The sequence below is a fragment of the Diabrotica virgifera genome, chromosome 6 (genome assembly GCF_917563875.1).
Source record: "Diabrotica virgifera virgifera chromosome 6, PGI_DIABVI_V3a".
Lineage (NCBI taxonomy): Eukaryota > Metazoa > Arthropoda > Insecta > Coleoptera > Chrysomelidae > Diabrotica > Diabrotica virgifera.
In genome coordinates, this window is record NC_065448.1 from 162,891,159 (window position 1) to 162,909,569 (window position 18,411).

Below are 18,411 nucleotides of genomic sequence, written 5' to 3' on the forward strand. Positions count from 1 at the left end.
ATTCAAAAATAAAATAAAAATTCCATTTTTATTCAGTTGCAATGCGAAGGCAAAACAATCTTATTTTTCACTTAGAATACGGAGCGCAGTCCAGCACTTTGAATCGACGATTTTCGACTCTTGTTGGAGTCTCATCGGAGAGACGTAGGCCTGCTTCTCCATACTCCAAGTGACCAACACCGAGAGTTTATCCCCCACACCGCAACTGACGTGAATGGACTAGGTAACTAGCGTCATCTGGCAATTGAAAGATGAAGTAGTTTTCAATCCTAATAGCAATATTAATAATATTTAAAAATATTAAATTATTACTAAAAGATTTTTAAATTGAAAACTTATTGGTCCATTTCCTTGGTAATACCTCCATGGCTTCTAAAATTTGCAAGCCAGATGGATGCTGAAGCAGTGGGAGGATAAACTCTCGGTGTTGGTCACTTGGAGTATGGAGTAGCAGGTCTACGTCTCTCCGATGAGACTCCAACAAGAGTCGAAAATCGTCGATTCAGAGTGCTGGACTGCGCTCCGTATTCTAAGTGAAAAATAAGATTGTTTTGCCTTCACATTGCAACTGAATAAAAATGGAATTTTTATTTTATTTTTATATTGGTCGTTACTTCTTTGAGTAACTAGGTCCATTTTCTGTTGGAATTTACCAGCTGAACAGACGGGGTCGTGAATTGTAAGTTTTTGAATTCCTTCTTGTCTTCTTCGCTTCAGCATCCATCTGACTTGCAAATTTTAGGTGTTACCAAGGAAATGGACCAATAAGTTTTCAGTTTAAAAATCTTTTAGTAATATTTTAATATTTTTAAATATTATTAATATTGCTATTAGGATTGAAAACTACTTCATCTAGCAATTAATATTCATTCATTGAATATTAAAATAAGAAAGAATACGAATCGATGATAAGACAGACAGAAAATAAATAACAAAAAAAAAACCGAACAATTCTTTTCAAGTAAAATTGCAATAGCTCAATTGGCTCCGTGCGTCTCCCCTCTACTTACAGTCACGTGACACGCTGTCAGATTTTGTAAGGACGTTTTAACATTGAGTCTTATGGGATTATTTTGTTAAACTTGAATATTTTATTTTGTAGTGATAATAACCGAAAAAAATTGTTAGAATTCATTAGTTATTAATTTATACTGTAATTTATAGTGCAACAACAATATTTTCTTTTGCGTTAATAAAGATTTATTGACATAAACTGCGATAGTGAGGTTATGTATACAAAATCGAACTGATAATCAATATTGGAAAGTGAAGAATTTATATCAGATTAAGTGCGTTTTTATTTTCTGTTTATATTAATACATAATATCACTAGCGTGACACGGCATTTTTTTTAAATGTCTCATTTAAACATACACAAAGCGTCCTTATAAAATTTCAAAAATCCGCCACCATGAGCAGGTCGGTCGATTTTGCTTTGACACTTTGTTAACGCTCGGGGCGAATAAATTTATTACCTTTTTCGATTTTTTTCGTGACAATCGGTCCAAGGATTTAAACCAACTTCCGTGTGTTGATTCGGATTTGACGTTTCTTTGATGTTCGCGTGTGGGACTCGGACTTGGTGATGACAAGCGTCGTCTGTCGTAGTTCTGGAACAAATACAAACTCATTAATAAAACTCAAACTTATTAATAAATGTTAAATACAGGGTGTTTCATTCATAATTGGAAATATTTTAACTGTCGATTCCTGGGCTTTATTAAAGACGCAGCAAATAATATTCTATGGCCAGAAAGACCACCACTAGTGGAGTCACTGAAGGTTTTCACCTCCGATTTCGTTGAACCTTCACCGATTTTCATGAAAATTGGTGAGTAGTTAGAAGATACTTCAAGGAACAAAGGTGACATGATGCCAACTTGCGCTTTTACCCTGGGGGTGGATGCCATCCCTTCTCGTGGGTGATTTTTTTTTATTAAAAATAATACCAGAAATCGATAGAGGGGCAACTTCTAAGCAAAATTTGTTATATAAAGTTATTAACATAAATCAATACTTTTTGAGTTATTAATTATCAAAGATTTTATTTTTTCTTGAAAAAAATGCATGTTTTAAAGTTGTTTTTCACGTATTACTCAAAAACTGTAAGCTTTTGTAAAAAAATTATTATTACCGAAATTAAAGAAAATAAAAAATTTAATACACTTCCCACTTAAAGAACTAAACTAACGTTATTTCAAAGTGAGTTATGGGTAATTGAATGTATGTTTTTTTAGACGAGTACTCAAATCTAAGTATTCAAGCTTACATAACGGGAAAACGATGCATTTTATAGAATATACTTGTTAAGCACTTGTCAAAATACTTAGGAATACCTATCAAACGAGCTCCAGTAGAAGTTAATAGCATCAAAATTAAGCAAGGAATGATGAAAATAAGAGAACACTTTCGATTTTTTTAGGAAAAAGTGAAAAATAAAACATACGCCATTTCCACAAAAATTAAAATTTGTAGTAATTCTCACAAGAATTTCTTTACGTTAACATAGTTAATGATTTTAACAATTTTGACCGGTTTAGAATGTATATTTTTGAAAAAAAGAGATATAATTTAAAAAATCAGAATTTTTAAAATTATCGTTCTTTTCATTTTCTTTTGATAATAACTCCAAAAATACTCAATATACGTAAAAATTATATGTAATTAAATTTTTAGTTTTTTCTATTCCAAATACTTTACCCATTTTACTATTTCCATAGAGTAAAAAATAACCGAGATAGAAACGTTTAAAATTTCAATTTTGCTGCGAGAACCATGTAACCGGGGCCATTTATTCTTTTATTTTTAAAAAAGTAAGAGATTTAAAAGACTAAATTCGACGTTTTTAATAGCTCTTAGAATTAACTTTTAATTAGTTTTTAGGTGAACCTGATATCTTAAAAATTAACGGATCTATTTACAAAAAAACAATACCATTTTTTGGAAAAAATTTTAAGAGAAATTTTGAAACATTTTTGGTGCATAAATTTTAATGCTATCAACTTGTTTGAGGGCTTATTTGATAGATATTTCTAAGAACTTTGACAAATATTTAATAAGTTTATGTTATAAAATGCATCATTTTCCCGGTATTTAAGCTTGAATGCTTAGATTTGGGTACTCGACGAAAGAAATACAGATTTAATTACCTATAACTCACTTTTACTTAACATTGAAAGGTTTTTCTAGTATGGAGTTATTTGATTTTTGATTAGCCTCAATTTTGATAATAATAACTTTTTTGTAAAAACTTATAGTTTTTGAGTTATTTATGAAAAATCGGTTAAAAACGTGCATTTTTCTCAAGAAAAATTAAAATCTTTAATCTTTAATAATTTAAAAAGTTTTCATTTATTTTAATAACTTTATATAACAAATTTTGCTTACAATTTGTTCCTCTATCGAATTGTGGGGTTATGTTTAATAAAATAATTTTCACCCCCGAGGAGGGGTGGCATCCACCCCCAGGGTAAAAGCGCAAGTTGACACCATGTTACCTTTGTTCCTTGGGATATCCTCTAACCACTCACCAATTTTCATGCAAATCGATGGAGGTTCAACGAAATCGGAGGTAATAGCTCATATCCACCTTCAGTGACTGCACTACACCATGCAATGACTGGTTCGATGCTTAGTGTGAGGACATTGAAAGAAGAAAGAACCCGAGAAAAATAGCAAAAATATAAAGATTTTAGAAGAGAAGAGAAGTGTATTCACAGAAGAAAAAAGCGAACTTATGAAAATAGAACATTGAAAGAATTTAAGGCATTAAAAAAGGAAAATCAAACAAGAAAATTCTATAAAACTCTGAATAATGCAAAAAAGGAATTCAAACCAAGGTTCAGACTATGTAAGGATAAGGAGGGGCGTATACTCAATACAAAAAATAACTATTGAAAATATAGGTGGAACACTATAAAGAACTACCTATACTATCGAAGTAGAAGATCCAAATCAACCACCCTTAGGAGCAAGCAACATTACACTATTAGATCCTCCATCATTTCAAGAAGTACGGGATGAAATAAAACACTTAAAAATAATAAATCTCCAGGAAGTGATGGTATACTCACGAAACTTACTAAATGTGGAGATGCTACTCTGACTTATCAAATGACTAATCAAATATATAAAATAATACTGAGAGCCTGGAATGAGGAATAAATCCTGGAAGAGTGGTGTATTGGAATCGTTTGCCCGCTACACAAAATGGGTGATCAATTGGAATGTAGAATGTATAAGGAAATAACTCTCCTTAATACAGCATATTTTTTGTTTATTTTTATTTTATTTATTGTTTATACATATGACCTGGCCTCTAGTGACTAATCCAGGTCGTTTTTTCCTGATGGGATTACAGATATTTTTTTTATATTTTTACATTTTTTACTAAACTACTTAATCTATTTTTACAATTTATTAATTAATTTGCCATAATCTATTAATTACATTTAACAAATACATTTAACAAATTTAAATAAACAATATACATTTGTTAAAATATTTTTGGTACTATCAACTCCCTTCTAAGTTATAAAGACAGTCCCTCTATTTTCAGAAGAGAGTTAGTAGTCTTTTTTTTAATTAATGAATTATTTATTGAACTATTATTTTTATTTATTTATTTTGTATTGAATTATTATTATTATAATTGTAAACATCTATTTTTGAATTTATATTTTATTTTATTTATTTTAACTTTATCTTACTCAACTTCATCAGGGTTGGATTATTTGTTGTCTTCTTCTATTATTATAGATTTCTTGTTGTTTTTTAGATATTATTTCTGTTAGATTATTTAATATTTCAAAATATTCTTCATTTTGTAATATATCTTTTATTTCAATTCTTTCTAATCTTCTTCTCATTTCTCTATGTTCTTCATTTTCTATAGTATTTTCACAATGTAACACTATATATTCTGGTGTACCTAGTTCTCCACATTCACAATATGCATCATCTTTTAAGTTAAATCTTTTAAGATGCAAGTATTGTACTTAGGTATATTCTCATCTGTCGGAACGAAATTCTATATTCCTTCTGTGCTAGTCTAGCAATGCTATGCATGATCTTTGTTGCCTTTTTACAGACACAACTCATGTGTTTTGTAAATAATTTTTGTTCGTCTATTATAATACCTAAATATCTTGTTTCCATTTTTCTTTTTATTGTTTTCCCTCTTATTTTTATAATTGGATCTCTTTCTAAATTTCCTTTTATTAAACTATATGTTGTTTTTGAATCTGATATTGTTAATTTTACTTTATTCATCCAATCATTTACTCTTATTATTACTTCATTTGATTTATTTTCTAATTCTCTTCTTGAGTTTGCATCTATAATCAACAACAAATCATCTGCATATGCTATGCTTCCAACCTCTTCAGGATCTATAGTCAATTGTTCCAACAGTTCCTCTAGCATTACATCCCAGAACGTAGGTCCACATACTGATCCTTGTGGACATCCTTTTGTGATATGTTTTGTCTTTTTTCCTGTTGGACAGCTTAGGCTTGCATATCGGTCTTGACAGTAGTTTCTAAGACTTCCGTACAGATTCTTTGAACATCTCATTCTTCGAAGTCTTTCAAAGAATGACGGCCACCAAAGATTGTCAAAAGCCCCAGACACGTCTATAAAGATCATTAAAACATACTTTTTTATGCTTTCATTTACTATTTCAAATACTTTATTTATTGCATCTTCTGTTGATCTAGCTTTCCTAAAACCATACTGACCAGGATGTAATCCAATTTCTGTTCTTATTTGATTTAATTTTTTACATAGTAATTTTTCTTGTAATTTTCCCATTGTATTCAATAAACATACCGGTCTATATGGTTTCGGTAAGGCAGGATCTTTATCTTCCCCTTTATGTATTATTATAATACAGCATACAAAATATTTTCGAGTATCTTACATGGTCGCCAAGTGCATATTCAGATGAGTTTCTTGGCGAATATCAAAGTGGTTTTAGGCCTGGCCAATCAACAACAAACCAAATCTTTGTGCTAAGGGAAATAAAACTCATGCTGGGCTGCGACAGGGAGAACGCTAGCGTGTCTCCTTTTCAACATATCCCTGGAAAAGGCGGTCAGAGATGCCCGAATAAACAACAGAGGAAATATTTTTAATATCTAGTGTGGGAAAATTTACTTTTCCGGTGTGGGAAAGTAGCTGTTTTAGCAAGGCCATAGGGCCATAGAAAAAAAATTTGGCAAAAAATATAAAGATAACATAATGGGAAGCTGAAAAGCAAGGTAGGCATGGAAAATGTTAAGGAACTTCAGACTGAATACCTATGAAAGGGGTAAAGATAGAACTAATACTCAGAGTGAATAGAATAGAATAACCAGAGGGATTACAAGAAAAAGGTATTTATTACTCTATGTCATATTATGTATAAGTTTTTAGTTTGTGAAAACTGTCATTATAGATAGCAGTGCGTGAAGGGTTTAAAGTGTGCGTGAAGTAACAATGTATTTTAAATGGGATTTACTTTTTCGCACACTTTCAATGGGGTTTTTGGCACACTTCCATATAATCAAATATCCTTAATTTTCACGTTGTCATGGTGATGACAATATGAGCAATGACTTACAAAAAAATTTTTGACAGTTTTGTGGTTTGAAAGTAGTTAGGATTTTTAAATGTCAAAGTTCTAAAAATTGGAGAATAGAAATGAATTCCAGTGACGAAAAGTTACAGTTTTTTTTATTTGTTTATCGTAGATAAAATTTTGTATGAAACTGTGCGTGAAGTACTTTTTGCGAACTTACGCGATGTATAGCACTCGCTCCGTCGTCGCTCGTGCTCTAAAAATCGCGTGCGTTCGCAAAAAGCATACTTCATGAACTGTTTCATAAATAAATTTCATAAATTACATACTCCTCCAATATACAAAATAAGAGAAATACCAACATAAGTTTCAGATATGTACATATTGAAAACAGATAAAAACAAAATAAAAATGCGCTAAAAATGTGAAAAATAACAGTTCTTTTAATAAAAAATAAAATTCGTCTTTTTTGAATCTTTGAAATTTTCTCACAATTTTTAATTGTAGTTTTTTGACAATCCCTTCGGCATTTTTTTTGTCCTTCGCAACAGATTTATATAAAATAAAACGTAATGTATTTATTTTGTTTAAAGATGTTAATGACCTCCCCGAGTATCATTTGCTCGTCTCAGAATTGTAATCATTCTAATAATTATACCTTCCAATAATTACGTAATACCGATTTTAATTGGTAGTTTACAATAAATGTTTTTGCTACTAGTATTATCATTAGTATTTAATGATTTATTTCCTATTTTAAGTTCTTCGTCTTTTTTTAAATTATATTAATGATATTAATTTTAATTATATATTAAATTTGTTTGTTTAATGAATAATCTTCATGGATTGTTTAACATTTAGTTTCCGTTCAATTGTGAATATAAGAGATTTATTATTATTATTTACCTTTATTATTATTATTATTTGATCAATTTTATTTGTTATTCATTAAAGATTATTTTAAAGTAAATTTATTTTACAGGATTTAGAAAGAAGGAATAATGCTTCGAACGAAATACAGGGTGTTAGTAAATAAGTCTAAGTGTGCCAAAATTTACAGGATATTTTTGCGTGAAAAATAATGACAGTTTACTATAATATAAACGTATATCCGTAACTGCTTCTTTTCTAAGATATTAAGTGTTCAAATTTTTCTTACAAACTGACGATTTATCTTTCTGTGGTCATAAATTTACATTTTTAGCAAAATTCAATTTGTTCGTATGATTTTTAGGAGTTAAGTGGCATTTTTAAGATAATATTTGTGATAGGTATATTAAAATTACAAATATTTGAAAATTTCATATTATTCGTTAATTATGTATTTCTAAAGAAGGAATCATTACAACCACACGTGTTGTCTCTGCTAGCGTCACGTTGCTTGAGCGTCTGTAGTTTTACTCCAGGCTGTGGGTGAAAAATAGGTCGATTTCAGGATATAATTCAGGAATTTTTGAAACCTATCAGGTGTTGTAAAGGACGATGCCAGGAATAACTCCTACTAAAATGTGACCAAAAATATTGTGAGCTTTTTTGTTATTGCGATTTTCATTTGTTAAATTTGCAATTTTTAAAGATTTTTAATTTTGCAGCTTAGGATATTGATTCTAGGGAAAAACTTTTTAATAGAAAGTTGTAGTAAATTAAAAAACCTACAATTTGAGCTAAGGTAAGTTTAATTTCGTTTATTGGTTATTGCAACACAGCCTGCGAAAGGTCCAAAATGGCCGTTTTTTACAATTGCGTTATTTGTTGTACAAATAATTTTTTTTATTTTTTAAAGCTTTAAAATGAAGATCTTTCAATTCCAAACATAAAAAAAATGTAAGGCCGGATTAACGAATTTGTTGCTTAGATATTATAAATTGTTTATCCCAAGAGGTCAAATGTCGAAGGCTATAACTTTTTGAAAAAAAAATAGTAGAGAGTTGGTGAAACATCCAATCTCCTTCTAAAGAGTTATATTTTCATATTCTGATGTAAATAAATGCGTAAACATTTTTAAACTTCTAATTTTTGGGTTTGAATATAAGGGGGCAAATTTCGCTATAAACATTTAGAGCTGAAGCGGCCCTGTACATCCTATGAGTTTTTAACTTACAGATTATTGTTGCTGAAGAGGAAACCAAGATTTATAAAAAAATAAAAAATTTCTACGACCAGCTGAAGCCGAGCTAAATGTTGGGTTTGAAAATAAGGGGGCAATTTTCGTTATAAACATTTAGAGCTGAAGCGGCCCTGTTAGTCCAGAAAGCCACTGCGCATCCGCTAGGAAAAATATTCTAATTCGGATTTTTTGCACAATCTTACTCAAAAAGGACTTCTTTTAACAAATTTGCATGTTGCCAGGACCAAAAGGTGGTCAAAAATTTTTTAAACGTTTTTTTTGTTTTTTTCCTAAAAATATTTTTTTTGCATGGAAAAAAGTTTTTTTAGATTTTTTGGATCATTACAAACAGAAAAGGTCTTTAGTGACTTTTCTCTAAAAATGATAGTTTTTGACATATAAGCGAATAAAAACTGAAAAATTGCGAAATCGGCCATTTTTAACCCTCAAAAACTATGTGAAAAACTGAAAATTTTAATGCTGCCAAGGTAGGTAGATATTCTTTAAACATCGATTGATGAAATCCCGAAGAGTTTTTTGCAATACAGTATTCAAAACTCATTTGTTTTTTAATTGCTAATCAAGCGTGCACGACACTATTTTCCACCGACAGTATGGTGCAAATGAAAGGAATAAATTCGTTATTTCGTAAACCGGCGACTTTAAGGAAAAATCCCGAAACAGGTCGATTTTTATTTTTAAGTTATGATATTGTGGCATATATGGTACACTAGTGACGTCATCCATCTGGGCGTGATGACGTAATCAATGATTTTTTTAAATGAGAATAGGGGTCATGTGCTAGCTCATTTGAAAGGTTCTTCAATTCTCTATTCAGCAATATAAACGTTTACATAATTATTTATACAGGGTGTCCAAAATTTTTTTAATAAATTAAATTAATTGACAAAAAGGAAGTAGAAGGACACCCTGTATAAATAATTATGTAAATGTTTACATTACTGAATAGAGAATTAAAGAACCTTTCAAATGAGCTACCACACGACCCCCATTCTCATTTCAAAAAATCATCGATTACGTCATCACGCCCAGACGGATAACGTCACTAGTATACCATATATGCCACAATATCATAACTTAAAAATAAAAATCGACCTGTTTCGGGATTTTTCTTCAAAGTCGCTGGTTTACGAAATATCGAATTTATTCCTTTCATTTGCACCATACTGTCGGTGGAAAAGAGTGTCGCGAACGCTTGATTAGCAATTAAAAACAAAGGAGTTTTGAATATTGTATTGCAAAAAACTCTTCGGAATTTCATCAATCGATGTTTAAAGAATATCTACCTACCTTGGCAACATTAAAATTTTCAGTTTTTCACATAGTTTTTGAGGGTTAAAAATGGCCAATTGCGCAATTTTTTAATTTTTAATCGATTATATGTCAAAAACTATCATTTTTAGAGAAAAGTCACTAAAGACCTTTTCTGTTTGGAATGATCCAAAAAACCTAAAAAAACTTTTTTCCATGCAAAAAAAATATTTTTAGGAAAAAAACAAAAAAAAAACGTTTAAAAAATTTTTGACCACCTTTTGGTCCTGGCAACATGCAAATTTGTTAAAAAGAGTCCTTTTTGAGTAAGATTGTGCAAAAAATCCGAATTAGAATATTTTTCCTAGCGGATGCGCAGTGGCTTTCTGGACTATGTACATCCTATGAGTTTCTAACTTACAGATTATTGTTGCTGAAGACGAAACGAAGATTTATAAAAAAATAAAAATTTTCTACAACCAACTGAAGCCGAGATAATTGTGTCTTTTTTCTTAAATCGTAGTGCCTTTATTTACAACAATTAAGAAATTATTTTACAGTCATTGACTAAAGAAAGACTTATATTATCTTAAATTATAAATAATCATAAAATACAGTTACATTTAATTATTAACAATTATTTTTAAAATCGGTGCATTTGCGAGCGTCCGAATTTTGCAAATCGCTTCAAATCCGTGCGCTCGGAAAATTTTTACGTAACTTGTATTAAATTTTTATTGAAAATAATTTAATAATTTTATATTTTAATAATAATTTAATTGTGGCTTATTTCCCATATAAATAATTAATCATAAAAAAATGCCACAAGGAAATAGCTTCAGAACAACATTAAAATTTAATAATATTACCATTATAATATACAGTCTATTTACCACTGTATTTGTTTTTCTTGATAACCTTTTATATGTGAAATCTCATTTCCGAAGAAATAATATTACAAAAATGATACATATATAATATGAAATATATAACTATATTTTTAATTTTTTCATTGTTATATAAATATAATAATAATAATGTTACTTCTTATTATACAATATAAAACTTTTTCTTCTTGTAGTGACTATCCGTTTTGGATGTTGGCGACCATCATGGCAATCTGTACTTGCACACTAAATCGGTACTGCTGCTCTAAAACGATTTGTAGTTGTTGTGTTGAACGACGTACGTAAATTTTCTAGCAAGGTAATCCTTCGCCTTCCTGGTTCTCAGTTTCCAAATGGGGTTTGCCAAATTGCCATGATGGTCGCCAACATCCAAAACGGATAGTCACTACAAGAAGAAAACGTTTTATATTGTATAATAAGAAGTAACATTATTATTATTATATTTATATAACAATGCAAAAATTAAAAATATAGTTATATGTATCATTTTTGTAATATTATTTCTTCAGAAATGAGATTTCACATATAAAAGTTTATCAAGAAAAACAAATACAGTGGTAAATACACTGTATATTATAATGGTAATATTATTGAATTGTTTTCGGTCAAAATTTAATACAAGTTACGTAAAAATTTTCCGAGCGCGCGGATTTGAAGCGAGCCGGGCGATTTGCAAAATTCGGCCGCTCGCAAAAGCACCGATTTTAAAAATAATTTTTAATAATTAAATGTAATTATAGTTTATAATAATTTTTATTTTAAGATAATATAAGTCTTTCTTTAGTCAATGACTGTAAAATAATTTCTTAATTGTTATAAATAAAGGCACTACGATTTAAGAAAAAATAAACAATTATCTCGGCTTCAGTTGGTTGTAAATTTTTTTATTTTTTTATAAATCTTCGTTCGTCTTTAGCAACAATAATCTGTAAGTTAGAAACTCATAGGATGTACAGGGCCGCTTCAGCTCTAAATGTTTATAACGAAAATTGCCCCCTTATTTTCAAACCCAACATTTAACTCGGCTTCAGCTGGTCGTAGAAATTTTTTATTTTTTTATAAATCTTCGTTTCCTCTTCAGCAACAATAATCTGTAAGTTAAAAACTCATAGGATGTACTGGGCCGCTTCAGCTCTAAATGTTTATAACGAAATTTGCCCCCTTATTTTCAAACCCAAAAATTAGAGGTTTAAAAATGTTTTATGCATTTATTTACATCAGAATATGAAAATATAACTCTTTAGAAGGATATTGGATGTTACAACAACTCTCTACGATTTTTCTTCAAAAAGTTATAGCCTTCGACATTTGACCTCTTGGGATAAACAATTTATAATATCTAAGCAACAAATTCGTTAATCCGGCCTTGCAATTTTTTTATGTTTGGAATTGAAAGATTTTAATTTTAAAGCTTTAAAAAATAAAAAAAATTATTTGTACAATAAATAACGCAATTGTAAAAAACGGCCATTTTGGACCTTTCGCATGCTGTTTTGCAATAACCAATAAACAAAATTAAACTTACCATAGCTCAAATTGTAGGTTTTTTAATTTACTACAACTTTCTATCAAAAAGTTTTTCTCTAAAATCAATATCATAAGCTGCAAAATTAAAAATCTTTAAAAATTGCAAATTTAACAAATGAAAATCGCAATTAAAAAAAAAGCTCACAATATTTTTGGTCACATTTTAGTAGAAGTTATTCCTGGCATCGTCCTTTACAACACCTGATAGGTTTCAAAAATTCCTGAATTATATCACGTTTTTTCACCCACAGCCTGGGTATTTGGCTTAAATATAGAAAGCCAGAAATCAGAATTTAAATGTATTATATTGTTAACAATATAACAACTCTACTAACGATCCTGGGAATCTTTTCGCATTTCTTCTACAATAAGATACGTTCATAAAATATTGTCTTACTGATAAACGAGCAAAAATGCTAAAATTCGGCAATGGTCAGGTGTCTCCATAAATCAGTTTAATTACATTATAAAACATGTGTAAGTAGCCGAGGATTACGACCGGTGTCAGTACTTCAAGGTCAAAAAACAACTTGTTTACAAAATAATTGCGATTCTAATTCATGCAAGCCAGTGAGCTGGTGGTAATTTATGGTGTTTCTTAATTTTCTGCTAGAACTTACCCACATTAATTATGTTTAAAGACCCTATCCTCTTGTTTGCTACATTTTACAAAAAAAACTATTGTTTGAAATCGTATTCGTATATCACTTACATGTTTTTAAATTTGTTCAAAATTTTACTGGTTTTACATAGTCACAAAAGCGAAAAACTTCAATAAATAAACGAAGAATAGCCGAATAGCCGACTATGATATCAATAATTAGGTGTCAAGATACAAGCAAAGTTTCTTCAGCTGCTCTAGGCTTCAAGGTAACTGTATTTTTGATGTTAAGAGAGAGAGTCCGTATTCTCCACTAGGTATAATATTTTGTTCATTATTCTTTCGTCTTCCAAGTTGTCGGCTGTTATAACTGTATCGTAGGCGTACCTAATGTTATTAATTAAACTTCTATTCACGTTTATGCTGACTGTCTCGTTTACCAAAGCTTCTTGTATTTCTTCAGAATAATCATTAAACAATAACGGCGACAGTATGCAACCTTGCCTAACCTCTCTCCTTATCTCTATTTCTTCTCACACTTCTCTTCCAATTTTCACATTTGATCGTTTAATACAAAAAATATCGTTGTAATACAGAAACAAAGTTTAATAGACCTTTATAGCCAATATGTCCGAGATGAAAATAATAAAATAGGGGAATGGGGGGCATGACGGGGTCGCGAGGTAAGACGGGGTACCGCACACAAACAAGAAACTACACGTTGGTGAATAGCATGCAGTAACTCAATAGGAAGAGTCATTCGACTAACGGTCACTGCAAGAGAAACCGTGAATGAGAGTGCACGCGTTTTTTGTTTACAAACGGAAAACTGTTTTAGCGCTCCGTTGATCTAATTTTGTGCAAGGACAACAATCGTTATTTTAAGGTAATTATGATCACCTCATTAATGTCTTTTTTATCGTTGTTTACTAGTATTCTTATTTTGATAATGGCATATTGTTTGTGTGAATACGTTAAACATTTAATTAGTGAAATTTTTTTTTTGTTCAAAGTTACCTTTTGAGGCAAGATGGGGTATTGGGTGCGGGGTATGATGGGACATTGGTGGTAAGTCTGGGTTAATTTAAATTTCTTAATAAATAACAATGGATTATTGTTTTAGATAATACCATGGTACGTACTGACAAGAAAAAAACAAAAAGAGGAGAGTGGTCGAGAGATGTTATGAAAACAGCTATAGAAAAAGTGACATCGTCAGAACCCTGGGTAGGCTGCCAGATCTGTGGATGTTGAGCTCACAATGCTTGTGCTAGGGTGGACAATGAAAATCTGGAGCAAATACACATTTTTGTTTGTTTTGTGAGAATTAATTAGCATCACCATCCTGCCCCAATTCCATTACCCCATCATACCCCATAGTATGGGGCAAGATGGTTTTTCATAATGTTCTTATTAATCGCTAATTGTTGAAAAATGTGATAGGTTGATTTTCCAAAGATTGTACCAAATCATAGTTAGATTAATGACGTAACGCGCCATCAATTAGTAATAGTAATAAACGTAGTAATTATGTTGTATTTTTGTTATTTTCCTTAGCTACCCCATCATACCCCTCTTCCCCTACTAGTTCACGAAAAGGATGTCAAAAAGAGATGGAGAAAGTACTTTGACAGCTTATTAAATGAAGAATTTGACAGACAGCAACGGAGACAGTAGCAGCAATGGTCACCAAAATAACAAACGAGGAAGTGGCTCAAGCGCTTCAAAAAATAAAGAAAGGAAAAGCGGTAGGACCAGATGATATTCCTGGGGAAGTATGGAGAGCATTGGGAGAGACAGGAGCAAGGTGGCTAGCAGGTCTATTTAATAGAATTATGGAAGTTGGACAAATGCCAGACGAATGGAGAAGCAGTATACTACCACCTGTCTACAAAAACAAGGGAGATATACAACAATGTACAAACTACAGGGCTATAAAATTGCTTAGCCACACCATGAAAATATGGGAAAGAGTAATTAATAGACACGGGATACGTGAAGAGACCGAAATATCCGAGAATCAATTTGGCTTTATGCAGGGCAGATCAACAACAGATGCAATTTTCATTATAAGGCAGTTGATGGAAAAATACAGGAGTAAAGAAACGAACGCTCATATATGGCGTTCATCGATCTTGAGAAAGCATATGATAGAGTTCCTCGAGAGATTCTGTGGTGGGCACTCAATAAGAAAGGAGTCCCTGGTGAATATGTAAAGATTGTGAGGGATATGTATGAGAGAGTAACGACTAGTGTTAGGACAGGTGTGGGAGAGACTGAGAGACTGATCAATTTCATGTGAAAGTAGGATTGCACCAAGGCTCGGTGCTTAGTCCGTATTTATTTTCATTAGTTTTGGACCAGATAACAGGGAAACTACAGGGTAAAATTCCATAGTGCTTAATGTATGCTGATGATGTCGTGTTAGTAGGAAATAGTGAAAGAGACTTATAACAAAAACTGGAACAGTGGAGACAAGCTCTCGAGGAAAAAGGTTTAAAACTTATTAGGACAAAGACAGAGTATTTGGAATGCTCATTTAAAGATTGAGTTACTACAAATAAAATGGTATCTTTGGATGGTGAACTGATTGTAAAAAGCAATAGTTTTAAGTACCTGGTATCGATATTACGGAGTAATGAAGAAATAGATGGATATACATGCAGTAGAATTAGGGCTGGATGGATGAAGTGGAAGGAAGCGAGTGGTGTGCTGTGTGACAGGAAAATTCCAATGAAGTTGTAGGGAAAATTCTATAAAACAGCCATAAGGCCGGCTATGATGCACGGAACTGAATGTTGGGCAGTGAAAAAGAAAGAGGAATAACGAATGCATGCGGCGGAAATGAGAATGCTTAGATGGATGAGTGGAGTGACAAAAAAGAATAAAATTAAAAATGAGTATATTAGGGGAAGTCTAGGTGTGGCACCAATTGACGCCAATGAGATGGTTTGGTCATGTTCAACGTCGAGACGTTAATCACCCAATACGAAGAATTGCTGAAGTGCAGATTGCTGGAAGGAGTAGGAGAGGAAGACCAAAGAAGACGTGGGGGAGACGATTAGGCAGGACATGTTCGTAAAGGGGATTAATATTGATATGACCCAAGATAGAATTGTGCGGAGAAATGCAATTAGGGAAGCCGACCCCGCATAGGGATAAGGCAAAGAGAATGATGATGATAAAGCCAATATGTTATACTATACGCCCAGAATAGCAATTGGCGTGAGCTAAGCATACACCAGTGGGTATCATACCCGGAACACAAAACATGCGACCAGTTTCCACAGTTGTGCAATAGTTCTTTATCTTTATTGAAATAACCACACATGACGCATAGTTCCTCCACTCCAATCTCACCCCCCCTTCCTTTATTCAACAAAATCTTCATCAAACTCGTCTCCATCATCACATAACAAAGTTTTGTCCTCCCACAAACTCGGGAAGATACTGAACTCTCCTTTGCATTTTTTATATTTATTTAAATTATTTCTGTTTTTAGTACCTTTTATACTAGTATCAGCCCGATTTTCTACTTTAATCTTTTTGACCGCTCGTTTTTTTTTCATTTCAAAACTACTAATAGTCCAGAAAGCCACTGCGCATTCGCTGAGAAAAATATTCTGGTTCGGAGTTTTTGCACAATCTTACTCAAAAAGGACCCCTTTTAACAAATTTGCATGTTGCCAGGTCCAAAAGTGGGTCAAAAATTTTTTAAACGTTTTTTTTTTGTTTTTCTTAAAATTATTTTTTTTACATGCAACAAAGTTTTTTTAGGGTTTTTGGATCATTGCAAACAGAAAAGGTCTTTAGTGACTTTTCTCTAAAGTTGATAGTTTTTGACATAATATAAGCGATTAAATATTTAAAAATTGCGAAATCGGCCATTTTTAACCCTCATAAACTATGTGAAAAACTGAAAATTTGAATGTTGCCAAGGTAGGTAGATATTCTTTAAACATCGATTGATGAAATCCCGAAGAGTTTTTTGCCATACAATATCGAAAACCTTTTTGTTTTTTAATTGCTAATCAAGCGGGCGCGACACTATTTTCAACCGTTGCATGTATGTTTTTTTTTCACCATCTTGCTTGAAAAGGTCTCCTTTTAACAAATATTCATGTTGCCAGGATCAAAAAGCAGTCAAACATTTTTTTAAACGTTTTTTTTTTGTTTTTTCCTAAAACTAATTTTTTTGTATCGGACAAATGTTTTTTAGGTTTTTTGGATCATTTCAAATAGAAAAGATCTCAAGTGACTTTTCTCTAAATGTGATAGTTTTCGAGATATATGCGATTGAAAATTTAAAAATTGCAAAATCGGCCATTTTTAACCCTCAAAAACTATGTGAAAACCCGAAAATTTCAATGTTGCCAAGGTAAGTAGATATTCTATGAGCATCGATTGATGAAATCCCGAAGAGCTTTTGGCAATACAATATCGAAAACCCTTTTGTTTTTTAATTGCTAATCAAGCGGGCGCGACACTATTTTCAACCGTTGCGTTGCGTTGGTTGCATATAGATGTAATCGGAAAACATTTGTTAAACAAGTTAAAAAAATTGTTTAAAATTTTTTTTGACCCATTTTTGACTCTGGCAACATGAAAATTTGTTAATAGGGAACCTTTTCAAGCAAGATGGTGGAAAAAATTGAATCAGAATTTCTTTCCGCACATATATTAACGCATATTACATACAATATGCATGCAACGGTTGAAAATAAAATCGCGCCCGCTTGACTAGCAATTAAAAAACAAAAGGGTTCTCGATACTGTATTGCAAAAAACTCTTCATGATTTCATGAATCGATGTTTAGCGAATATCTACCTACCTTGGCAACATTCAAATTTTCAGTTTTTCACATAGTTTATGAGGGTTAAAAATGGCCGATTTCGCAATTTTTATAATAAATATTTAATCGCTTATATGTCAAAAACTATCAACTTTAGAGAAAAGTCACTAAAGACCTTTTCTGTTTGGAATGATCCAAAAAACCTAAAAAAACTTTATTAGACGTAAAAAAAATAATTAAAAAAAAAACAAAAAAAAAAAACGTTTAAACAATTTTTGACCCACTTCTGGACCTGGCAACATGCAAATTTGTTAAAAGGGATTCCTTTTTGACTAATATTGTGCAAACAATCCGAATCAGCATATTTTTCCTAGCGGATGCGCAGTGGCTTTCTGGACTATAACAAATTTCATAGGTGTTGAGGTAAGTACTTTTGATCGCTGTTTTGTCGTTTTATCTTTCCCCTTCTCGTTTGGGATGTTCTCCTTTTCAAGTGCTGGGGATATTTGACTGAAATGTTTTGTGCGTTTAGGTGTTTTATTTTTCTTCGAAATTACAAAAATTTGTCATCTGACATACTGAATTTCCACCTGAGTTGGATAAGTGGTCCATCCATCCATAAAAATCAATGGAAGTGGATTATT

General features: G+C 31.5%; 1 protein-coding gene across 8 annotated transcripts in view; it reads right to left on the minus strand.

The window, feature by feature from the left end:
- Positions 1-18,411, minus strand: part of LOC114328375 (uncharacterized) — a 985,491-nt gene that overhangs the window by 19,696 nt on the left and 947,384 nt on the right. For all 8 annotated transcript variants that reach the window (XM_050654288.1, XM_050654283.1, XM_050654289.1 and 5 more), the window contains one exon: positions 1,476-1,610. In XM_050654288.1, coding sequence (XP_050510245.1) covers positions 1,476-1,610 — 135 coding nt within the window. The remainder of the gene's footprint in view (positions 1-1,475; positions 1,611-18,411) is intronic.